This window comes from Spermophilus citellus (assembly GCF_964194105.1).
Source record: "Spermophilus citellus genome assembly, chromosome: 3".
In the NCBI taxonomy this organism is placed as follows: Eukaryota; Metazoa; Chordata; class Mammalia; order Rodentia; family Sciuridae; genus Spermophilus; species Spermophilus citellus.
Genome location: NC_138184.1, coordinates 14,869,536 through 14,895,920, shown reverse-complemented (window position 1 = coordinate 14,895,920; position 26,385 = coordinate 14,869,536). Strand labels below are relative to the sequence as shown.

General features: G+C 40.8%; 1 protein-coding gene and 1 pseudogene across 2 annotated transcripts in view; one reads left to right on the top strand and one right to left on the bottom strand.

The window, feature by feature from the left end:
• Positions 1-476: 476 nt before the first annotated feature.
• On the top strand, positions 477-1,196 carry LOC308643304 (protein-L-histidine N-pros-methyltransferase-like; annotated as a pseudogene). The gene has a single exon. The product of its transcript is annotated as a protein-L-histidine N-pros-methyltransferase-like (transcript).
• Positions 1,197-3,598: 2,402 nt separating this feature from the next.
• LOC308643303 (uncharacterized protein) overlaps positions 3,599-26,385 on the bottom strand; it is a gene marked incomplete at its 5' end in the record, with an annotated part of 34,228 nt that continues 11,441 nt past the window's right edge. The window contains one exon of the mRNA XM_081283204.1: positions 3,599-5,273. Coding sequence (XP_081139330.1) covers positions 3,692-5,273 — 1,582 coding nt within the window. The 3' untranslated portion in view covers positions 3,599-3,691. The remainder of the gene's footprint in view (positions 5,274-26,385) is intronic.

Genomic DNA, 26,385 nt, shown 5'->3' with positions numbered 1-26,385 from the left:
TATTTTCTTCTCTTTCTCTCCTGCCTATCACTTTGGCTTTTGCTTCCATATTTTTACTGAAATAAATGCTATCTAGTATTGTATAAAGAGTGTCTTTATTGTCTGTTGAACCCAACCTACCAAATCCAGCAGCCGCACACATGTAACACTTTAATGGTCTCACAGAATTAGATGGTGATATTTTGAGTGAGTACTAATGACATTTTGTGTCTTGTGATTTTTCATAACCTGCCCAGTCACCTTTTTATTGAAGGCATATGGAAAACTACATTCTTGGGGTAGTCTAGGGTATCTGACCCCAAAGCTTCTAAGACTCTTAGAATCTTTGAAATGAAAATACTTTCTTTTGCATGCGACAGAGAGGCCATGTGAATGACTCCAGGCTGTCTTCGTTCAGAGTCATCAAGGAACAGATTTTCTTAACAACAGCATGGAGAAATCGGGCTGGCTATTTATCCAATCATATCATTCTTTTGTGTCATCTGTTTTGAGCCTGTTGATGTCTGGAACATCTATCAGTGTGTTGCTAGGAAGAGGATCAATGTTTGTATTCTCACCAGATCAGTTTCAGAGACTGCTTAAAATTAATCCAGACTGGAAAACCCACAGACTTCTTGATTTAGGTGCTGGAGATGGAGAAGTCACAGAAATCATGAGCCCTCATTTTGAAGAAATCTATGCCACTGAACTCCCTGGAACTATGATATGGCAACTTCAGGAGAAGAAATACAGAGTGCTTGGAATCAATGAATCAATCAATCAATGAACAGGGGGTTTCAGTATGATGTCACCAGCTGCTGGAATTGCTGGACTGCTGTGATCAGCCCCTGACTTTGTTAGAAGGTATCAGAAGTGTCTTGGAGCCAACTAGAGGCAGAGTCATTCTTGCCCTTGTCCTTCCTTTTCATCCCTATGTGGAAAATGGTGGCAAGTGGGAGAAACCATCAAAAATTTTGGAAATCAAGGGACAGAATTGGAAAGAACAAGTGAATAGCCTGCCTGAGGTGTTCAGAAAAGCTGGTTTTGTTATCAAAGCTTTCACCAGACTGCCATACCTGTGCAAAGGTGACATGTATAACAACTACTATGTTCTGGATGACTACTTAGTTCTCAAACCAGTACAGACTGGTGGAGGCCAGAGTCTGCAGAATCTGCCCCAGGATCTATCCTTCAGAAGAGGGTTCACAGTTATGTGATGGGAGGACCTGTGGGGAAAGCCATTCTAAACAGTATGTAGGAATTTAAAAAGACAAAATACTAATTATTTCTTTGTAGTGTGTAAAACGGATGTTTTTAAACAACAAAAACCCAACTCTGGATTTTTATCAACTCTTTACTCAGTTAGAGCTGTTCTCCAATGCAGGTCACACTCCAGTTATGATGGAAGATATCTTTTATACTTAATTGCAGTTGGGACTCACTCCCAGACAAAGCAATAGTCATGACTTCATGGAGCCAATAAATGGATTGTTTTTAATAAAATGAAGACTGGTAATAAAGTTGTCCATTGAATTCCAAATATTACTTGTAAGGTATAGCCACTGATATTCTTTCATGTTTAGAAACTGTTATTCAAGAAAATGTTTTTAATTGCTGAGAGCCATAGCCAAGTAGGAATGACTCATGGCAATTTCCTTGTCAGCCTACCCAGCGCCCGCTCCTTGAGTTCCAGTTGAGTTCTCGTGGTATTCAGAGGGTTTTTGGTATGCAGAGCCCGGTGGAGGGTGTGGATTTTCCCAGAACGTGCGTAAAGAGTGCCGGTGAGAGAATAAAGAATTGCTGTTTGAATCTACAAGGCTGTGAGTGGCTCGTGATTTTGTGCCCAGCCAGACTGCGGCATTTAATCATGCTTATAAACTTTTTTTTTTTGGAGATAAAGAAAAAGAATATAAAGCACAAGATCGTGAAACTGACAAGGATCACAGAAGAAGTGGCATTTTCCCTAGACGATTTTGAAGGACAAAGAGATTCCCAGGCAGGTTTTCTTTTTTCTTCTTCTTTTTAGAACCCAGAGACACTTTACCATTGAGATTCTTTTTAGACAGAATCTCACTAAGTTACTTAGGGCCTTATAAGTTGCTGAGACTGACCCTGAACTTGGGATCCTACTGCCTCAGCATCCTGAGTTGCTGGGATTACAGGTGTGTACCACCACAACCACCCCAAGCAGTGTTAGAACAGCATTCTTGCAGAGGAAACAAAGGCACAGGATGTACTAAGCATGGAGAAAGGGAAATCTGGAAATTCGGCTCTTTATGTATTCATGTGCTATAGTTCCTCATATTTCACTGTCCTTGTACTTAAACCAACTTAGACTCTTTATCAAAATAAAATAAATGGAGCTGGGGATACAGCACAACAGTAGAGCACTTACCTAGAAAGTGTGAGGCTCCGGGTTCAATGCCCAGAACTGTAAAAGAAAGGAAAAGGTCTCTTTTTGAGTCCTGAACTAGTCTGCAGGCCTGACACAGCAATTTGATTTTCTTGGATTTAGCTGTAAGAAATGTTGTAGAGGGCTGGGGTCGTGGCTCAGCAGCAGAGTGCTCGCTTAGCACATTCGAGGCCCTGGGTTCCATACTCAGTACCACATAAAAACAAATAAATGAAATAGAGATATGTCTAAAATTAAAAAATAAATATAAAAAAAAGAAATGTGGGCTGGGATTGTGGCTCAGCGGTAGAGCATTCGCCTAGCACGGGCGGGACCTGGGTTCGATCCTCAGCACCACATAACAATAAAGGCATTGTGTTGTGTCTATCTACACCTAAAAAATAAATATTTTTAAAAAATGTTGTAGAGATGATAACTGTAATTAATTTGATAGGGAAGTCTAGCGTGAATTTCCAATTACAGAGAATCGCTATCCCACTGAAAAAGAATTTCATTCTTCTCAGTTGCTAATCTGTATTACAAAAACATGTACTCATCACAATATTTTCAGTGTTTCCAATAAAAATTTTTAAAAGAAAAAGCTAATGTGTTAATCTATAATTTGTTTGAAACATTTAACAAACACTAAAAATGTATGCACAGAAATCTGATTTGAAAATATACATCTACTGCCATATCATGGGCATGTACAAATATGTAAAAATGAATTTCACCATTATGTGTAATTATGATGCAGCAATAAGATGGAAAAATATGCCATCACACTGTGAAAAATATAAAATCCATGTAAAAATGTCATTTTTTCCCTGAAAAGAAACATACACATGTATACATGTACACGTATGTGTATGTATAGATATAAATAAAGGGGTACGCATAACCCATCATGTGAGGTCAGTAGGATGTTGGCAACAATGAACAAAGACTCATTCTTCAGTGGCCTGTTAGCCACAAATATTGAAAAACAACATACAAACTAAGACTAATTGCATATTGGAAATAAAACTCAATTTGCTTTTGATTCAACATGGTTCAAAGTGTTAGAGGGCTCACTACCTGATTTGATTAATACACTACCTAGGAAATTCAGATAGTACAGCCTAAACAAAACTTGCACAAGTGTTTCACCTCAATCTTTATTTTGAAGAATACAAATCAGAAACACACAATGCAGAGATCTACTTTAAAAATGAATACACACACACACACACACACACACACACACAGGGTTTCTCTCCAGTGTGCATTCTGTCATGTATTTTAAGGGTGGAGGAATAACTGGAGGCTTTCCCGAACTGCTCACATGCATGTTTTCATGTCACTGTGAATTCTTCGATGTTGTCTAAGGGTATGGGGATCACTGTAGGATTTGCCACATTGCTTGCACACGTAGGGTCTTTCTGCAGTGTGAATTACTTCATGTCTTCTGACTAAATAGGAGTGAATGAAAGCTTTCCCACAATGTTTGCAGGCATAGATTTTCTCTCCAGTATGAATTCGCTCATGTATTCTAACGGAGCTGGAAGAACTAAAGCCTTTTCCACATTGCTTACATATGTAAGGTTTGTCTCTAGTGTGAATTTTTTCATGTTTTCTCATTGCGTTGGAATGACTGAAAGCTTTCCCACATTGTTCACATGTATAAGGTTTCTCTCCACTGTGAATTCGCTCATGTATTCTAACAGAGCTGGAAGAACTAAAGGCTTTTCCACATTGTTCACAAGCATAGGGCTTCTCTCCACTGTGAATTCGTTCATGTATTCTAACGGAGCTGGAAGAACTAAAGCCTTTTCCACAGTGCTTACATACAAAGGGTTTTTCTCCAGTGTGAGTTTTTTCATGTCTTCTGATGGCATAGGAATGAGTGAAAGCTTTCCCACATTGTTCACAGGTATAGGGCTTCTCTCCACTGTGAATTAGTTCATGCATGTGAAGGGAACTGAGAAATGGAAAACCTTTCCCACACTGATTACACGTATAGGGTTTCTCTTCACTGTGATTTCGTTCATGTTTGATAACGGAGCTGGAAGAAAGAAAGCCTTTTCCACATTGCTTACATACATAGGGTTTCTGTCCATTGTGTGTTATCTCATGTATTTGAAGGGATCTATGTAAATGAAAAGCTTTCCCACATTGTTTACATGTATAGGGTTTCTCTCCACTGTGAATTAGTTCATGTCTTTTCATGTATCTAGAAGTACTAAAGCCTTTCCCACATTGCTTACACACATAGGATTTTTCTCTGTTGTGAATTTGTTCATGTACTTTCATGCGGCTAGAAGAACTAAAGCCTTTTCCGCATTGCTTACACACATAGGGTTTCTTTCCACTGTGATTTCGTTCATGAATTTGAAGGTCATAGTAAAAACGATAGGCTTTTCCACACTGTTTGCAATTGTATGGTTTCTCTCCACTGTGAATTCGTTCATGAATTTTAATGTAGCTGGAAGAACGAAAGGCTTTTCCACAGTGCTTACACACATGGGGTTTCTCACTTATGTGATTTCTTTCATGTCTTTTAAGAGATTTGAGACAACGCAAGGCTTTTCCACAGTGCTTACACACATTGGGATTCTCTCCTGTGTGAGTTCTTTCATGCTTCTGAAAATGCTGGGGATCATGCAAGGCTTTCCCATCTTCCTTATATTCATATGGCTTCTCTCCATGTTCCTGATACTCATGTTCTCTGTGTCCAGTGTGAGCTGTCAGGGGCACAACTAGGGATGGATCAGCAATGGTGACTTCTCCACACACACGATGTTCACTTGGTTTTACTCCAGAAGAACGTATCTTGTTTTCAAGAGGCTCTATGATGTGGCTGAGGACCTCTCCACATTGACCATCTTTTTTCTGTTCATAGAATCTCTCTAAAACTTGAATTCTGCAAAGAATGAAAATGACATTACTAAGGATTTATTTATTAATAATTTAGCAGAAGAATTGGCTTTGTGCTGTGTAAGCTTTACTACTGAGCTACATCTCAGTCCTTTGAAAAAAATTTTTTTTTAAAATATTTTTTTTGAGAGAGAGAGAGAGAGAGAGAGGAGAGAGAGTGAGAGAGAAAGAATTTTTAATATTTATTTTTTAGTTCTCGGCGGACACAACATCTTTGTTGGTATGTGGTGCTGAGGATCGAACCCTGGCCGCACGCATGCGAGGCGAGCGCGCTACCGCTTGAGCCACATCCCCAGCCCTGAAAAAAATTTTTTTTTGAGACAGCCTCTTAGTAAGTTGCTCAGAGCCTCACTAAAGTGCTGAGGGTAGCCTTCCACTTGTGATCCTTCTCCCTCAGCCTTCCAAGTTGTTGGGATTAGAGGTATGCACCACCACCAAGTTCAGGTTTCTAAATAATCCTGTCAAGTTAAGATTTTATTAACCCTGAAGATGTTTATCACTTGTGAATATAACTGATCACTACTTATGTGAAAAGCATGGGACAAAACTCAGATTGGATTTGTGATATTTGCATATACACAGTAAAATATTTTCAAAATGGGTCCTACCTGAAGGTAATTTCATACATTTCTAATAAATTGTGTATGGAAAACAGTCTGTGTACGATAAACTACCAGAAAGTGTCACTTATGACATCAAGTCTGTTCCAGATGCTGCCTGCACTGGAACATTTTGGATTTTTAACATTCCAATTATGCATGCTCAACCTATATGGACTGTTGTAAGAAAATGGAGATTAAATTAATTTGAACCTTGGCATGTATCATTTCCTTCTTTTTATGATTTTTTATAAGTTACTCCCAGATTTGTGAGGAACATTGCCTTCACTTGTGAGTTCAATTACCTTAGATTTCCCTTGGAACTGTAGTGATCATCGTTGGCCTGATTTTTCCATTGTTTTCCTAAAATGCAGACCCAGAAACATTATGACTTATTTCAACATTACAGAAAAAACTATCGGAGTCTTGCAGATCTGTTATGTAATGTCACCATGCCAGTATAGCATGTGGGTTTTCCATATTCCAGATCATGGAACGGAACTCATAAGCAAGTAATAACAGTTCTCTGATTGACAAAGTGAGGGGAAAAATGTCACCCTTACCTATAGTGGTCAGGTTCCAGAAGGTTTCCTGCATCACATCTCTGAAGAGCATCTTCTGGGAAGGATCCAGCAGAGCCCACTCCTCCAGGGTGAAGTTCACAGCCACATCCTCAAAGGTCACTGACTCCTAAAACATCCCAGATATTCCCAGGAGGAAGGTGAGACACACAGCACTGGAGACCTGCACTCACTGTGTGAGAATTTCACATGATATTATATCCTCCCAATACTCCATCACCTGGTGTCACTCTTACTCTCCAGCCAGGCTCACATAGCAATTCTGGTGCTGAATTGCACCTACCGGTAGAGAAACAGGGAGAACAGGAACACTGGCTGTGCTGCTGGGTCTCTCCAATTCTCTTTGTACCATGGTCTCCAGTACCTCTCACATCAAAGTCCAACATGTACTGCACATAATAACAGTAGCTGTCCTGAGACAGCATATTCTTAGAAATACTTGGGAACAAACTTTGATCTATGTTGCTCTCTGGGAACTACTGTTGGGATGGACTTCACCAGCTTAACTGCAAGAGGGGTTTGGGGTTCCCAAGCAGGTTGTCCCAACAAAATGCAGCCTGTAAGTCCTGTTGGTCCTCTACATGTTTTCAATATTCTGTATGCTTGACAGAGGTTGTCCATCTCATCAGTCCTCAAAACACAATCTGGATGATGAATCTCTAGTGGACTGGTATGTCAGATCGAATTTGAAACCTCTTTTTACAACTCATTATTTAGGGAATCCAGTACATCCTTGGGATTGTACAAAGGGACCACAACTGGAAGCCTGTACCTTAGGTTCTGTATGTCAATCAGAATTAAATAGTAAATAAGACTCATGAATTATAATTCAGTAGACTAATAGGTAATCATTAAAGGTTTGGTTGGAGAATGTCAGAGCAGAATAAAATAAGGGGAAAAGTGTACATGTTCTTAGAAAGATTTCACTGTCACCAAGATGTAACTGGTAAATGAATGTATAAAATTGCAAAATGTCAATAACAAGACTTTTACTAGGACAACCAAAAACAGTTCATGCCTGCTGCAGTGGCATACATGTATAATCCCAGCAACTTGGACTTACCAAGACCCTGTCTTAAATAATTAAAAATAAATGAAATGAATAGATTTTTTTTCAAAGGGTAAGGATATTGCTCAGTGCTTTAGGGCCTGTAGCAATCATTACCCAAACCAAAGGAAAAAAAAAAGTGGAAAGAAAACAGGAAAAAAACCAGCTTATCAAATCCTCTAGGTGTACTTAATGTCTAACAACATTTAAACTCATTAGAATAAGAAATTGATCATTTGGCTAATATACATAAAACATTTTGAAGCCACACAATTTGGAAGACTACACTATTAACAGAAAGATTACCTAACAGATCTTGAAAAAGAAAAGAACAGTCAGTCATCCCACATGTGGACAGAGAACTGATTCATGACACAGCAGGCGTTGCACAACAGTGGCAGACACCCCATTCTCTCTATAGTTGAGAGAGGGATAAAAAGTTATCTGGACAGGCATGTGTTCCCCTCTACTCCAAGGATGAAACACAGATTACACAGTAAAACCAGAAAAACAATACTGGAATAGTTTGAGAAGCCACAAGTATCTTTTAAACATAGAAAATAGTGTTTCCAAATTTAAAAAGTAATATTTCCTAAAAAATAAGTGGAACAATTTACATCTACGAAAATAGAGGAAGGTAAAAGACAACAACGTACAAAAATTTTTGCAATACATGGCATGAAAAAGGACAGCGTGCTCCAAGGCTTTGTGGCACACACCTGTAATCACAGCTACTTGGGAGGCTGAGGCAAGAGGAGCCCAAATTCCAGAGAAGCCTGGGCACATAGGGAGACCCTGTTTCAAAATTAATATGAAAGCGGGCAAGAACAGTCACACAAATCTGTAATCCCAGCGGCTTGGGAGGCTGAGGCAGGAGGATCGCTAGTTCAAAGCCAGCCTCAGCAACTCAGCGAGGCCCTAAGTAACTCAGTGAGACCCTGTCTCTAAATAAAATATAAAATAGGGCTGGGGATGTGGCTCAGTAGTTGACTGCCCCTGAGTTCAATCCCTGATATCCCCACCCCAAAAGAAAAAGGGCTGGAGACGTTATGTTAGGCCAGTGTGAGAGCAGTTGCCTAGCATGTGAAAAGCCTTGGGTTCAGTCCCCACTAACACCATGAACATAGACATAAGATTGATATGCAGAACAAAAATAAATGAATACATTTATTTTGTTTACATACAGTAAACATTTTAACTCAATATAAAACACCAAAAAGAGAGCTGTGTCCTTGTTTGAGGAAAAAGCCAAATACATATAAATATTGAAGATCATAGCAAAACAACCGAGGTTTATACATAAATGGAGGATAAATTGATGCATATCACTGACACTGTAATTTCAAGTTTCAAAGCCATACAATTTGGAAGACAAAGACATTCACTGGGCAAGTGGTGCACTCCTGTAATCCCACTGAGTCAGCAGACTAAGGCAAAAGGAACATAAATTCAAGGCCAGCCTTGGCAACTCAGCAACACTGAAACTCTAAACAAAACATGAAGAAGGGCTGGGGGTATAGCTCTATGATGAAGCTTCAATCCTCAGTCCCACCAAACAAAAAAGCAACCAACCAAACAAAAAAGACCATAGAGTAAATTGCAGGTTCCAATTAAAACAATTATATGAAACCATCATTATAGGTGTTCCATGGCATACTGGAGCAAAGAGAACAAAGAATCAGTTAAGATGAAGTTAAATGATTGAAATTATGCAGTCTGAAGAAGGAAAAGAACAAGAAAAAAATTTAGAGACTGTTTCACCAGTTTATCTCCTTGTCTACCTTTTGGAAAGAAGTTCTTTAGGGAGAAGCAAAAAGATGTAGGAACAGAGATGTAAAACGAACAGAAAGTAGTTTACAAATATGGTATATATTAATCCAACCATATCAATAATCACTTTAAATGTGAATGCTCTACAGACAGAATGGTAGAAAACAAGATCCACCCTTGTGCACTTTATGAAAAAAAAAGTTTTAACTATCAAGACATCAGGTCAAGAGTCAAAACTTTTCTTATATATGAGAAATAAATTCAAGAAATCTAGTACTGTGAGAAATCATTAGAGAAGTATGTTTACAGTTCCCTCATCCCCACCCCACAAAAAAAAAATGTATGTGAAGCAATGTATTTGGTAATTAGCTCAATTTAGCCATTGAACAATGGTTAAAGGCTGGGGATATAGGTCAGTTGCTGGAGTGCTTGCTTCACATGCACAAGGCCCCAGGTTCAATGCCTACCATCTCACACATGCACAAAAAAGGCTACATTGTGTGTGTGTGTGTGTGTTTGTGTGTGTGTGTGTTAGAGAGAGAGATGGAGGAAGGTGGGGAGGGAGAGAGAAAGAGAGGCTGGGGGAGAGGTGTTTACATGGGTTGAAACCAGGAACATTCAGTTGTAAGTTACATCCCCAAGCCATTTTTAAATTTTTATTCTGAGACAGGGTCTAAGGTGTATAGGTTGGTCTTGGATTTGCTATCTTCCTCCTAAGCCATTCAAGTGGATGGATTACAGGTATGCCCCATGACGTCTGATTGAAAGCACCATGTTCGAAATTACAAATAAATTCCATTTTTATCTATTAACAATATATAGATATTTTCAAAATAGATCAATATGAAAACATAGATGAATTAATTATAAAGTTATGCCCATTCTTGTATTGATCCAAAAATAACTTTAAAAGTTCTCTTAATGCTGTACTAATCAAGCTGTATCTCAAACAAAATAAGGAATAAAGGGATTAAATAATGATAGAACAGTTGATTCTCTAAGAAAACGTAACAATCCTTAATATATACACTCCTAAACAGAGCATCAAATCACATGAGGCAAAACATGGAACTGAAGGGAAAATCACAGATCACAATTATACCTTCAGATTTCAACTCATCTCTATCAGCAAGGGACAGATCAAGAAGTCAGAAAATCAGTACTGGAATAGTTGAAATCAACAGCATCAGGCATCAACTAGAGACATCTGCTCAGGTAGAACCACTATGGAGTGCACGTTCTTCTGCCTGTTCCTTTTGTAGTGTTGGAGATTGAATCCAAGGCTTTGCAAATACTAGCTATGTGTGTCTACCACCACGCCACATCCCAAGCCTCAGTACAAATTCTTGTCAAGATCACACTATAGCGGGAAATGAGGTTCAGGACACTGAGATCTGGAAGCAATACATTGTTCCTGTTGCCACAGCCCAGAGGGATAATTCCCAAAGTCTGAACCCTGAGCACAGCAGGGCTTTTGCTTTTTACATAAGTACATTTGGGGCACATTAAGGCAAGGGATTTGGTGCAATCCTACTGGAAGGTGCATTCTACATTTTTTATATGGATGCAAGCTTGTCAATATCCCAGGGACTCTCAGCTCTTACTGCTTAGGGACTTTTACTGCATTAAACCTAAAATAGGATTGTTCTGTCCCTGTTGCTTGGTTTACTGCTTCAGTTACTGCAGTTATGATTTACAGGTACCTGTTAGCCACCTCAAGCCTCTAGGTTTAAATGTCAGTAAGACAGTTTCTGTGTGTCCACAGGCAAAACCACAGCCTGTCAGCTCCTAAACTGCCAAAGTTCCCATTTTGCTCCACCACAATACAGAATCTTTACCAACATGGACCATGTTACAAGACATACCTTAACAAACCAAAGGAACACAAATTGTGGAGAATGGCCAAGCCCCGGTCATTTCTTATCCTGTGTGGTTGGCAAAAGCCAAGCCTGGGAAACATTCCTTGCCAAAACGCATGGATGTGAACAGCCTTGAAACTTGGCTCTGATGCTAACAGTTATCAAATGTTCCAGTACAGTGCGTTTTCTGGGCACAGCAGGATAGCTGCAAAGAGTTTCTAGCTTATAACTTTATAGTGCACAAAGAAGCCTCTTAATAACTCATAAGCCTTGAACAATTTACAGTGCCCTGATAGCTAAACTTCCTGATTAGAAAACCCTACATAATCAACTTGCCAAGCTACTTCTGGATCACTGTTCCACTATCAGAGGGCAGTGTCCAACCTGGCCCCAGCTGTGCTTAAAAATGTCTCTGTTCTCTTTGTCTCTGTGTTTTTCTCCATCTCCCATTGCCAACTTGAGATCCTTTGTTGATGCTGCATGGGTCTCAGCAAGAAATCAGTTGCTCACTTTCAGACCATACAAGAAACCAGCCAACAATAGCATAAAATAGCTAGAAAATGTCCAAAAATCACACAATACATAGCTGAATAGTACACACATCAAAGGAATTTAAGTATTTCAAAATATGTGAAAATGAACAAACATGTCTCTTGTGAGACACAGAAAAAGCAGTGCATAGGGAGAAATTTGCAACAATGCTTATATTAGAAAATAAAAAAGACCTCAACTAAACAGTCTGGTGTACTACATTGGATAACTGGCAGAACAAGAGCAAGATAATTTTAAATAAAGCATAGAAAAATAACTTGGAAGAAGTCAAACAATTTCTGGAAAGAAACAATCCAGAAAAACTCACATGAGAAAAGATAAACAATGTAAATAAGGCTCTATGCATTACACAAATTGAAACAATAGCAACTCAAAAACAGGGAGAATCAGGTCCACCTTGTCTTTTGGGCTTATTCTAACATTTAAGAACACCAATCATTACAATGTCTTCCAGGTAAGAGATGCAAAAGTACTACTTCATAATGTATGAGGTCCACAGTGCCAAGAAACAAAATGAGACAGACATTATAAGAAACAACAAAAATAAATGAATAAAGAAAAGGAGCATAGTTCAGTGAGAGTGCCCTGAGTTTCAATCCCAATACAGAGTAGGGGGAGAGAAGACAAACTGCTTCTAAGAATAAAGATGAAAGAATCTTCAAGCTCAGTGGTATAGCATCTTCTTAGCATGTGTGAGGCTCTGGCTTTGATCCCCAGCACTGCAAAAATAAATAAATAAATAAGAAAAAAGAAAAAATATTGAACAAATAATGGCAAATTACATCTATCCTTTAATAAACAGAATGATCCAATAAAACCAAGTAGGAATTATAAGTAGTTTTTAAAAAATATTTAGTTATTGGGCTAGGATTGTAGCTCACCTGGTAGAGTGCTTGCCTTGCATAAGGGCATGTGTTCAATCCCCGGAACCCCCCTCCAAAAAATAATTTAGTTGTTGACGGACCTTTATTTTATTTATTGAAAGGCAGTGGTGAGAATCAAACCCAGTGCTTCAAATATCCTAGGCAAGCATCTACATTTGATCCACAACCTATAAGTATTTAAAAACGACCAAACATTTAAAAGTCAACTCATGTAATTGATCACCTCAACCGGCTAAACAACAAAATCCTAAGATCAAATCAATGGGTACAGAGAAAGCATAAGAAATAATAATGATAGGCATTCAGACTGAGAAAAATGGTCTGAATGCCTATCATAAAAAACGACTCTTCATACATGCCATTATGGCCTACCTACAAAATCCCAAAGAACCAACAAAAACTCTGGGAATTAATACTGGAATGTAGCAACACACACATGAGCTTAATATGCAAAAATCCATTATTTTTCTATATATCAAGTATAAAAAAATCAATTTTAAATTTAAAACAATACTATTTATACAGAACAAGAAGTTGGACAAAGAGATAAACAGTTTCACAAAAATGAAGGACACTAAGAAAAAATGCTCGAGGCCAGAGTTAATTAATAAAAGCAAGATATATAGTAATGGCTCAAAAGGCTGAGGCAGGAGCATCTCAAGTTCAAAGCCAACCTCAGCAACTTAGTGAGAACCTGTCTCAAAATAAAAACAAAAGGGCTGGGGATGCAGCTCAGTGGTGAAGCACCCCTAGGTTCGTCCCCAATACAAAAAAAAAAGAAGAAGAAGGTTTGTTGCTGGGGATATGGCTCAGTGCTTCATGACGTTGCCAGTATCAAACAAGACAAACAAACAACAACAAGATAACAAAGAAGGCTGACAGAAGGGTGAACCATTCTCAGATGTATAATTAGGTTGCCACCCTCCATCCTCCCTTAATCTAGGGAAACAGGCCAGAGACCTCCCATCCAGGAAACCCTTACCATAATTAAGCAGAAACCCCCACCATATATACAACATATGATTCCTATTCTTCTCAGAAAGCCTTTCACACAGGATGTCAGCAAAAACAAACAACAACAACAAACAAACAAACCCACACAAAACAAACAAAAACAAAAAAACTTCTGCATAGAGGCATAGAGCAGCACTGTGGTGGTAGTTTCCTCTTTTTGGAAACTGTAGGTTTGCAAATTAAAAAAAAATTTTGTAAAACTTCTAGTCTCAAAAAATGGAACAAAAGAGCACTTGTCCTGTAAACCTTCAAACCCCTCCTCTCAGAGGGACAAAGTCAAGAACTCCAGACTCTGCCGCCCACAGAATGCTTTAGGCAACGGCCTCTCTGGGCCCCGCAGTCAATAAACCTTCTTCCCGAAAATTCCCACGGATTCCCGGGTGCCCAACCTCTCCCGTCCTCCATCACTAGCGCCTTCTTGGCACCCCACTTGCTCCCCTCTAGAAAGAAAAGTCCTTTCTGCCACCCACTGAGGGGTCTGCAGACCTCACAGCTGGGCTTCGCTGCTTTGCGGTTCTCCTAAATGCAGCTGCGCCTCCCTCAATCCGCATTTTCTAAATCAATGTCCAGCGGCGCTGATTTCCAGTCGGGGGGCCCTGGCAGAAGGGTCTACAGATCTGTCCGCCTCCTGCCCCCACAAGCCCCGGGCTGAGGGTCAGTCGCGGATTTGGGAACCGGCTTCCCCAGTTTTGCAGACTTCGGAGTAACCGGGGGACCCCGAGGAGCAGGGGGGCTGGGACGCGCACACCTCCCTCCCAGGCCCCGCCTCACCCGCGGCGGGAGTCTCCCCGCGACCCTCCCGCCGCCACCGCAGAGGGGGGGACGCGGGGCTGGGGGGCCGCGCTGCCCACAGACCGCTCCGGCCGGCAAAGCGCCGCGCGGGACCCGGGCCCGGCCGGACTCCGACCGCAGTCGCCGCAGCTGCCGCCGGAGTCCCGGGTCCGTCCACAGCGACTCATCCGTCCCCTTCACCGCGACCCGCTCCCCTTGCGGGAAGGGCGCCCTCCACACTCACCATTGCCCGCCTTCTGGGGTTCCCGGGGTCGCCTCAGCCTATAGAACCGAGATGTCACAGAGAGGAGGCTGAGCCACTTTAAAATTCTCTTCACAAGACCCGCTGGACACTCTACGGCGAACCCTACAAGAAGCTCCACAAAAGTGGAAGGTTCCCGCCCTCTTCCAGCTGCGGTGCTGATTGGACAGTTCCTGCGGCCCCACCCCATGTCTCTGATTGGCTAGTGATCCAGGACCCGCCCCTGAATCTTGAGTGACAGCAGGATAGAACCTCTACCTGGCTGAATGGAACCCAAGAGATGGTTTCCAGCTCTTCCCAGCCCCAGCAACTTCCCAGGGCCTGGACCTGACCTAACGTGAGGGATAAAATTGCATGTATACATTTAGATCCAACCTCTCAGGTCTGGGAACACCTGAATATGGTAAATGATATGTAATATAACTTTATAAAAGAGCATTTTAAATGTAACCATATAAGATATTAATAGTATTAAACAATATTAATTGTTATTTATAATTAAATTAAATTCATTGTAGAATTGAAAAATTGGGATTTAATTGTTTAAGCAAAATTCAATCCTGGACTTTCAAAACTGGTGTTGTCTTCTCACTGTATTATTGGGCTCTTCCTGTTTTTGCTCCTGTAATTGAGGGAACAAGTGTACTTAGGCAGTTCCAGAGGCAATGTCCATGAGATAAGACCCCACCTCAGAAAAGGACATCTTACCAGGAGCGGTGGCACACGCCTGAATCCCAGTAGCTCTGGAAGCTGAAGCAGGAGGATTGCAAGTTCAAGCCACCTTCATCAACTTAGCAAGAACCCGTCTCAAAATAAAAACAGAAAGAAAGGGCTGGGGATGTGGCTCAGTGGTTAAGCATCGCAGGGTTCAATCTCTGGAACCAAAAAAGAAAAGGTCATCTACTCAGATTGCCAGGACATAATGGAACAGAAGGGAGTGCCTCGTATTGTCAGAGGTCAGACATTTGGGATGAGATAGCTGGCTTCACAGCCAAGGCTTTCGTATGCCTTTGCTGTCTATCTACCCATTTTCACCTAAAAATATAAAAACATACCTAGAGGGAAGTACAATTATTCAATTCAGGGGGCAATGGAGCTATATGGAAGCAATGTTCTACAAAGGAATCAAGAGGGAATAGGAAGAAACATTTGAACTCAGAAACCAGCCTGCTCCACATGAGGCCATAAAAAAAGCCTAGATTCAGAAGATTAAAAATATTTCTGTAAAGAAAAAAAGAGACAGAAGCAAGGTGCAGGGGCAGAGTAAAAAGGCTGCTCGTCTGAGCTTCCAGCTTTACTTATATCCATAGGTTACATTAGGTCATTGGCATTATTAGAGCCTGTTGCTCAGTCTATAAAGTTACAGTTATTTGGGCAGGTTTAGGTGCAGTGACACATTGGTGTTGTCTAAGAGAGTTCCTTTATTCCCAAAGCTGAGTGTCTGAGATCAAGGCTGAAGCTAAGACTCTAGCATAGAGCCTCCTCATGAAGGACATTACCAGAGCAGCTAGACATTAAGTATGTATTAGTCAATTTACTAGTTCCAGGGAGAAACTGCAGAATAGTCCAAGTGTAGAAAAACAGGGCACCTGTTACCCTCTGGGAGTTTGCTTACCAGAGGAATGCTGCCTTGTACATTTTCACAGCTAGAATCCTTACATATACCCAAGCTTGAGGGCCAGAATGACAGCTTGCTGAATCCAAGTTTTTGGAGAGGGACACTCCTGGGTGCTGACACAGGATGCTTAAGGAGTTCACACCAGGAGTCACCATGCTGGGCTGCCCCCTCTTCATGGTGTGCAAACTCTCCATCCTTCAAAACCTGAATATTCACCATAGACACTCTCACCTTGACTCACTTTCATGACCTTCTCTCCAGGAGATCTTTCAATCTTTTTCTCTAATCTTGTTCCTCATACATTTCCTTCACATGGACAAGTTGTAGATTAACTCCAGGAAGCTACTCATCCCAAATCACTGTCTCCAAAACAGCCACAGTGAATCATGAGTCTCAACTTCAGAAAGGAAGCAGCCTCGAGTCCACCTACAAAGGGGGCTCCTGCTTCCCAGAGCTCTGCAGCTTCTCACTGTCACCTCGCCCTCTGGTGTTGTGCTCAGCAGCAGCAGGACACCTATAGGAAAGGGCTGCAGGAAGCAGCAAGGGGAATTCAGTGCCTTCTCTTTCCAGGCTAGACACAGTCCAGTGTGTAGGAAGAAAGGAAATGCTTTATCGCAAGGTGCAAAGTACATATTCCAAGCTGCGTGTGGGTTTATTCAAAAGCTGAGCAGTTCGACAGTTAGAAAGACTTTGGGTTATTGTAACACAGAGCATGGGTCTGGGTTGTCTCATGAATTCTAAGAATGAAATCTGTGGACACAATGGATCGAGAGCAAAGCAACAAGTTTATTGGGTAATAGAAAGAGAAAAGGCAGAGCTCCCAAAGAGGGAGGGAAGCCAATGGGTGGCTGTTGTCTAGGGTGTTATGAACTTGATCTGTCCCTATACGTGACTGGTTAGATGACATGAAAACAGGATTTAAAAGGGGGCTCATCAACTCTATTTGGTCTTTTTCAACAAACACAGAGACAATAGTTTTTAAGCCTTTCCTAGCATAAGGGTAGGGGTGAGGGTTTCCTGGCACTAGAGGAAGTGGCTTAGAGAAGGTATTATGTGATTTATGTCGTTAGGCATAGCGGGAGGAGGAACTCAAGACGAGCTGTTGCAGTTGAAGCTGTCAAGGGCGGCAATAATACATCCCCCAGGCTAGGATGGCATGGTCTCTTCCTCCCTTTTTCTCTGAGACACTTTTCCTGGCTGCTTATGTGTGGTCTATATTTCTCTCTCATTATGATATTTAGGGGAATTAATGTTCACAAGTAGGGGCTGATAATGGATGAAGTTCCTCAGAATAGGGATGTCCATTCATGGAACCCCACTAAGTACCCAAGCCTGGGTACAGGAGCAGCATCTATCTTATCTTAGGATCCTGTCAGGTGTGATTAGTCCATTTGCTTAAAGAACATTGTAAGGAGGACTTTAATACTCTTTGGCTAATGTTTACCCATTTTTCCCAATGGCGGCAAATCTCCCTTGTGGTTTTACAGCCAAGCAGGTGGAACACAGGTACACTCAGAAAATCCAATTGCATCACATGATGACGGCTGACAGGGTGTTTACGCAGTTTGACCAAGTACACTGATTGTGACAGCAGGAATCTACAACTTTACAGTAGGGAAAGAAGGTACCAGAGGTATTTATCACCATCAAATGAAGCCCAATTTCAAAGGTTCACATCTAGGGTTCTGGAAGTGGCTGAAATTGTGCTCAGCTACATTAGTTCATCTCGACAAAGCCAAAGGCTAAATTGAAGATGAGCTTTAATTCTTGGGTTTGGATGGGTGGCTTTAGCCATCAAAGGTAGATTTAGAATCACGTTAGTCTCGTTTGCCCAAATACCCTCAATATTGGCTTGGTGTCTCCTTCCAGAGTGAGCTGATGATGGCAAATCCAGCAGGAAGACAGTCCCCTCTCACTCTGTCTCCAGTCCACCTGTGAATAGAGGGGGAGAAACAAGAGGAGCGCAGTTAGGGGTGTGTGCTGCCATCTAGTGGTTACTCCTTGCATATGCGTTGCTTTACAGCAGCTCCCGCAGGCAGCCAGAGGGGAGGAGTAAGAGGACTGGAAAGGCCAAGGGAAAGCCAACCCTCAGCCAGGGGTGGGTTCCTCACCGAACAGAATAATCCCCACAGCCAAAAGGGCAAGTCCCACTAGAGCAGAAAGGAGCAAGATTCCTGGTAAGTGGTACATAGGGGAGCAGCTTAAACGGGACCCGGCTTCTTCTGAAAAGGACCCATCATCTCCCAGAAGCTCACAAGAACATGCATCCTTTTTCTCTTTTCCTGGTGGCAAGTGTCCTGGGCTGTAAAACCCCAGGAGGGGCAGGTTTTATCCTTGGAAAGTGGGCCCATCATGTCTGGCCCTGGAATCTGACAACCCTCGGGTGCTTACGACCTGGCAGGAGTCCTCCCATTTAGGGAGTAACAGGTTGGTGTGGGAGTCGCTTTTCCAAGTCTTTACAGAAGGCAGTCAGCCAGGTGTGGTGGCACACACCTGTAATCCCAGCCAATCAGGAGGCAGAAGCAGGAGGATCACAAGTTTGAGGCCAGCCTCGAAACTTAGCCAGACCCTGACTGAAGAGAACCAAAAGGGACTGAGGATGTAGCTCAGGGTTAAAACGCGCCTGGGTTCAAAACCCGGTGTCAAAAAATAACTAAAAATAAATTAAAAGCGCAAACAATAAGGTCGCCTGGGTGAATCCGTGGAGCAGCAGGGCTGGAGCCAGGAGCTGGGAGGACTTCACTTCTGAACTCCAAAGGGCCTTCCGCACCTGTTCCAAATCCATTATACATCTGACCACCGCTTGTCTCATGGTCAGTGACCAGGTCTGCGCTCACAAGTGGCCTCCCACACAATATTTCATAATAGTTCAGTTGGAGAGAAGCTTTGGGGCAATTCTGATTCTTCACAGTCCGGTAGGTCAAAGCTGTCACCAGCATTTGGGGGAGAGTGGCAGTTTTTCCAAGGTGATTTTAATCAGTTGGTTGTCCTTTTCCACTTTTTCTGATGATTGAGGGAGCCAGGGGGTGTAGAAAATAAATAAAATATAAAAAGGGCTGGGATGTGGTTCAGTTGTTAAGCACCCCTAGATCCAATCCCATTACCCCCCTCAAAAGTCTTATTTTGATAGACTTTAACACTATCTTATAACTGATAGAGTTTTAAAAAAATATATATTGCAAGTTAATATTCATAGATTTCTTCTCACCCTGATTTCTGTAAAATATTTCCAATTCACCTTTAAGCAAATAGATGCCTTTGGTCTAATGAGATCAGGTAAATAGAATGTAAAATAATGCAGCATATAAATGTATTTAAGAAAAAGGTAATTTATTGCCATTCTTTGTTTTCTTTTGTTTTTGAACTCTTCCCTGGTCCTAGTAAAATGTCTCTTAATAAGCAGGGCTGAGTGGCACAGTCCTAAAATCCCCATTTCCTAGGAGACTAAAGCAGGGAGTATAGCAAATTAGACATTAGCTCAGACAAATCAGACCTTTATCAAGTGAAAAGAAATGGGCTGGAGATACAGCTGAGTAGTAAAGCACTTACTTAGAAAGTGTGAAGCCCTAGGTTCAATGCCCAGAATGGCTAAATAAATAAATAAAAAGAAAAGAAAAAAAAGTCTCCTTGAGAGTCCTGAACTAGTCTGTAGGCCTGACACAGCAATTTGATTTTCCAATTAGAGAGAATTGGTATCCCACTGGGAAAAAAAAATTTCTTCTCAGTAGTTGATCTGTATTACAAAAACATGTACTTGAACAATATTTTCAATAATTCCAATAAAAATTTTTAAAAGAAAAAGCTAATATGTTAATCTGTAATTTGCTTGAAACCTTTAAGAAACTCTAAAAAAGTGTGCTAAGAAATGGGGTTTGAAGAAAATATACATCTACTGCCATATCATAGGCATGTACAAGTATGTAAAAATCAATCTCACCATTATGTGTAATTATGATGAAGCGATAAGACAGAAAAATATGCCAGACTGTGAAAAATATAAAATCCACGTAAAAAATGTCATTTTTCCCTGAAAAGAAACCCACACATGTATACATGTACACATATCTGTATTATATATAAATAAGAGGGTATGCATAACCCATCATGTGAGGTCAGTAGGATGTTGGCAACAATGAACAAACTCATTCTTCAGTGGCCCATTAGCCACAAATATTGAAAAACAACATACAGTCTAAGACTAGTCGCATATTAGAAATAAAATTCAATTTACTTTTGATCCAACATGGTTCAAAGTGTCAGAGGGCTCACTACCTGATTTGATTAAGAGTATACTACCTAGGAAATTCAGATAGCACAGCCTAAACAAAACTTGCACAAGTGTTTCATCTCAATCTTTATTTTCAAGAATACAAATCAGAGGGTAAGGGATATAGCTCAGTTGGTAGAGTGCTTGCCTCACATGCACAAGGCCCTGGGTTCAATCCCCAGCACCACACACATACACACAAATACACATCAGAAACACACAGTGCAGAGATCTACTTTAAGAATAAATTACTGGGCTGGGGTTGTGGCTCAGTGGTACAGCACTCGCCTTGCGTGTGTGAGGCCCTAGGTTCGATCCTCAGCACCACATAAATAAATAAATATATTGTGTCCATCTACAACATTTTATACACACACACACACACACACACACACACACACACATATATATATATATATATATATATATATATATATATATAGAGAGAGAGAGAGAGAGAGAGAGAGAGAATGAATTACTGATGAACACAATATAAGTTTGGGGACATTTCCTCCAGGTACTACATTTTCTGGAGACTTCTATTCAAATTTCTTTGCACCATGCTCTTCATATTAATTGCACGTATAGGATTCTACTACATGAGGAATTTTCACAGGCCCCTGAAACTGTTACAACTGACACCTCTCTTCGAAGAATTTTTCATGTTCACAGGTTTTTTTTAAAAAAATTAATTAGGTACACATGACAGCACAGTGAATTTTCATTCATTTATACACAAATGGAGCACAACTTTTCACTTCTCTGGTTATACATGATATAGATTCGCACCATATGAGCGGTCATACGTGTACCTAGGGTAATGATGTTCATCTCATCATCTTTCCTGCCTCCATCCCCCTACCCTTCCATTCTTCCCCTTTGACCAAAGATCCTCCATCCCCCCATCCTATTATGGATCACCATCCAATTATCAGAGAGAACATTCAGCCTTTGGTTTTTTTGGGGATTGGCTTCCTTCACTCAGTATAATTCTCCAACTCCATTCATTTACCTACAAATGCCATAATTTTATTCTTTTAATGCAGAGTAATATTCCACTGTGTATATATACCACAGTTTCTTTACCCATTCCTCTGTTAAAAGGCATCTAGTTTGGTTCCAAGTTTAGTTATTGTGAATTGAGCTGCTATGAACATTGATGTGGCTGTGTCACTATAGTATGCTGATTTTTAAGTCCTTTGGGTACAGATTGAGGAGTAGAATAGCTGGGTCAAATGGTGGTTTCATTCCAAGTTTTCTAAGGATTCTCCATACTGCTTTCCATAGTGGTTGCACCAATTTTAAGTGCCACCAACACTGTATGAGAGTATCTTTTTCTCCACATCCTTGACAACACTTATTATTGCTTGTATTCTTGACAATTGCCATTCTAACTGGAGTGAGATGAAATCTGTTTTGATTTGCATTTCTCTAATTATTAGAGAATCTGAACATTTTTTTCATATACTTGTTGATCTATTGTATATCTTCTTCTAAGAAGCATCTGTTCAGTTTCTTAGCCCATTTATTGATTGGGTTGTTTATTTGTTTGATGTTAAGTTTTTTTGAGTTCTTTATACATCCTGGAGATTAGCACTCTATCTGATGTGTGTGTAGTAAAGTAGTTCTCCCACTCTGTGGGCAATCTCTGCACATTATTGTTTCCTTTGCTGAGAAGAAGCTTTTTAGTTTAAATCTATCCCATTTATTAATTCTTGATTTTATTTATTAATAAATAAAAGGAAGTCAGAGCCTAATTGACATGATGAAGATTTGGGCCTATGTTTTCTTCTATTAGGTGCAGGGTCTCTGGTCTAATTCCTAGGTCTTGATCTACTTTTGAGTTTTATGCAGGGCAAGAGATGGTGGTTCAATTTCATTTTGCTGCATATGGATTTCCAGTTTTCCCAGCACCATTTTTTAAAGAAACTATCTTTTTGCCAATGTATGTTTTCAGCACTTTTGTCTAGTATGATATAACTGTTTAAGTGAGTTTGTCTCTGTCTTCCATTCTGTGCCATTGGTCTACATGTCTATTTTGGTGGCAATACCTCAGCATTTTTGTTACTATAGCTCTGTAGTACAGTTTAATATCTGGTATTGTGATGTCTCCTGTTTCACTCTTCTTGCTAAGGGTTGCATTGGCTAGTCTGGGTTTCTTATTTTCCCAAATAAATTTAATGATTGCTTTTTCTATTTCTTTTAGGAATGTTGTTTGGATTTTTGCATGGGCTCTCACTCGTCCAGCGAGGAGGCCCACGGAATAGGGTAGAGGAGAGTGTGGCTGCAGAGTCGCTCATCAAGACCTCTGGAGACCAAGCAGGTCTGAGTTTATTGCATAGTTACCATGTATATATACTCAGGCAGTAGCTAGGCAGATTACAGGCAGCCACCAATGTAATTTCTGCTAACTTGCAGCCACCAGTCTAGGAGTGGGCTGCAGAGCAAGTGCAGGAACTGCAACACATGGCCTCATGCCCAGGGCGGTGTGTATGGGGTAAGTGTCCTACCACTCAGACACCCTTAACATATGCCTTGTATGCAGTATGGTAGCTCCTTTATACACGAAGGGGTTAAAGTGGCGGGGTATGCCGTCATTTCCCTCTCATCCATCATTGAGGCAAAACCTCTCCCACCCAATACCACTAACCAACAAGCTGAACTCATAGCTGCCACAAGGGCATGCGAGCTAGCGGAGGGAAATCTCCCACGCAGCCATTGGGAAAGAAAGGGGGCTATTGACCACCAGAGGGATGGCAGTCATTAATTCCACACTTATTTCTTATGGAGTCCAATCTAGCTCCCTGAAGGAACGAGCAGACAAGGCTCACAGCAGACAAGTGTCACAGCTCTGCATATTTATAGAGCTGGGGGCGGTTTGACAGTTATGACAGTTTAATGATGTAACAGTTTGACAGTTGGCACAGGGCGCTTTCTGATTGGTGGGTAAGGATCATGTGAGTCAGCAGGGCTCACCATTGGGTGGCTCTTCCCATTCCCCAGAGGATGAGGAAGTTAGTCTTTGGAGCCCGGGCAACTCCTGACACTTGTCCCCACAGATTTTAATTGGAATTGCATTTAACCTGTATAAAGCTTTTGTCAGTATAGCCATTGACAATATTAATTCTTCCTGTCCAAGAACATGGGAGACCTTCCCATCTTCAAAGGTCTTCTTCAATGTCTTCCCGTGTTCTGTTGTTTTCATTGTCTAGGTCTTTCACCTCTTTTTATTTATTTATTGAGGCTATTGTGAATGGGATTGTTTTCCTAATTTCGCAGAGGGTTCATCACTGATGTATAGAAATATATTTGATTTCTGGGTGTTGATTTTGTATCCTGCTACTTTGCTGAATTCACTTATTAATTCTAGAAGTTTTCTGGTGGAGTTTTTTGGATCCTCTAAGCATAGAATCATGTTATCAGCAAACAGTGATGTTTTGAGTTCTTTTCCAACTCAAATACCTTTAGTTTATTTTGTCAAATTGCTGTGGCTAGAGTTTGAAGGACAATGTTAAATAGGAGTGATGAGAGAGAGCATCCCTGTCTTGTTTCAGTTCTTAAAGGGAATGTTTCCAATTGTTCTCCCTCTACAATAATGTTGGCCCTGGGCTTAGCATAGATAGCTTTTACAATGTTGAGGTATGTGCCTACTATTCCTAGTTTTTCTAGTGTTCTGAATATGAAAGGGTGTTGTATTTTATCAAATGCTTTTTCTGCATCTATTGAGATGATTTTTTTCTTTAAGCCTACGGATGTGATGAATTATGTTTATTGACTTCTGTATGTTGAACCAAATTTGCATCCCTGGAATGAAACTTGGTCACTGTGCATTATCGTTTTAATATGTTTTTGTATGTAATTTCCCAGAATTTTATTGAGAATTGTTGTATCTATGTCCCCACATCCTTTGCAAAAATACAAGTTACTGCAAGTGCATTCTCATGTGTCCCGTCCGGCAGGACACATCAACGTGGGCAGCGAACCTAGATGGGGAGGAATGAAGGGACAACAGACACGAAAGGTGACAGCAAGACAAAAGTTCCGATCAAGCTGCAAACTTTTATTGTTCACACAGGGGTATTCATATGCTGGGGATGGGGAAGGTCTCCAATCAGCAATTGCTGGATGTGGGTGGTAAAACTGCCAGCTGCAAGATGTCTGATGATCCTGATAACCGCAGGATGTTCCAGGGAGATAGGTAGCTGCAGGATGCCTTCCGGGCAGGATGTCTCCCAGGGGGCTGTCAGGCTAATCTTTGAAGGAGAATTTCCTTCTAGTTCCCGACACTCATGTTTGCTAACAAGTTCATGTGATAATAAAGACTTCCCATTTTTCTGTATTCACAGTTACTCTCCAGTGTGTTCTTTCATGTACGTGAAAGAATCTGAGAATAAAGAATTTCCCAAATTGCTGACATCATTAAGGTTCCTCCTCACTGTGAATTTTTTCTTAGTATCAAAGGAAACTGTAAACAATAAAGCTTTCTCACATGGCTTACACTCACGGAGTTTCTCTCAAGTGTGAGTTCCTTGAATTTTGAGAAGGTAACTGGATGGAGTGAAGGCTTCTCTGCTTTCTTTACACACACGCAGTGGTGAAGGCGTTCTTGCACCCACTGTTTGACCGGGCCACGGCGTGGGTGCTGCTGCGGCAGGGCCACATCATCTGGAAACCATGAGGAATGTTAAGTGTTTTGTTTATGATACTCATGATATGGGTAACAGGGCATATGTCAATCAATAATAGAAGTATGTATTGCCTGAAATTTCAGGAAAATTCCCAGAACGAGACTAAGGATACAATTAAGACATGCCCGAGGTGTATTTCAATATCTCTCAGGATACAAACAATAGTGTTATTCCTCAAGCCTAAGCAACAATCTACACTAAGCCCCCGTTCTAGAGCCACGACCTGTGCAACATACATTCCCCCCACTAACAGACCCTCCTTTGCCTTACACAGGAATTTATGATGAGAATGGGGAACTCATAGATAATATTAACTGCAAATGGGTTGAGGTGCAGAGCCTGTCCTTTAGTTAAAGAATACAAAGATGTCCAAGACTTGGTGTGCTTTGACTAAGGATCAGAGAACTTCTTTAAGAAAGAAGTTAAATAGGTCATATGAAAAAAGGAAATTACATTGGAAATTAAAAATAGAGTAATGTAAAATTAACAGATATATTTTAGAGTCACTTCAGAGTCGTAGGCTTTTAAGTAATAGACTTTCACTATTTTAAGTGTGTTTTATTGGGACTTTAGGTTAGAAGTAAGAAAGCTTACCAGTCATCATAGGTAGGCTTTAAAGTTAAAAGTTAATGGTAGGGCAGGAGACCTGTAGTCGAGTTGCATAGTCTAGCACCCAGTGATTGAGGTAAAAACATAAAAGCTTAATCATGATTGGCAAAGGTTTACAGGAAAATATTTTAAACAATGTACTCAATATCTTAGGTTGCCGCAGTCCGGCTGGGCAAAATAACTGGGAGGTGACAAGCAACTTGAAGGTTGAAGCGGGAACTGCTTATTGTGAAGCAACAGAGGTTTATATACCCAACTGATTACACACAGCTTGACTCAATTAGCATCATCCAGATACAGCAGTCAGCCAATAAGGAATCCCCACCAACTTAATGGCTCGGTGGCCTTGCCTCACAAACCACTCTTCCTGGCAAACTGCCAGGCACCATCTTGACTTGATTTGCAGTCCCGAACATTAGGTAATCAATGTCTGTCAGAAAAGATTGTAACTCTTGAAAATTATGTAAATCAAAGACATTTTGGGCTTTGAGGCTATTCATTAACTACCTGAGAAAACACCTGCAAAAAAGGAGTAAAAATAAAGGCCCCTCTAGGGGCAGCAGATCCTTCTGGAGG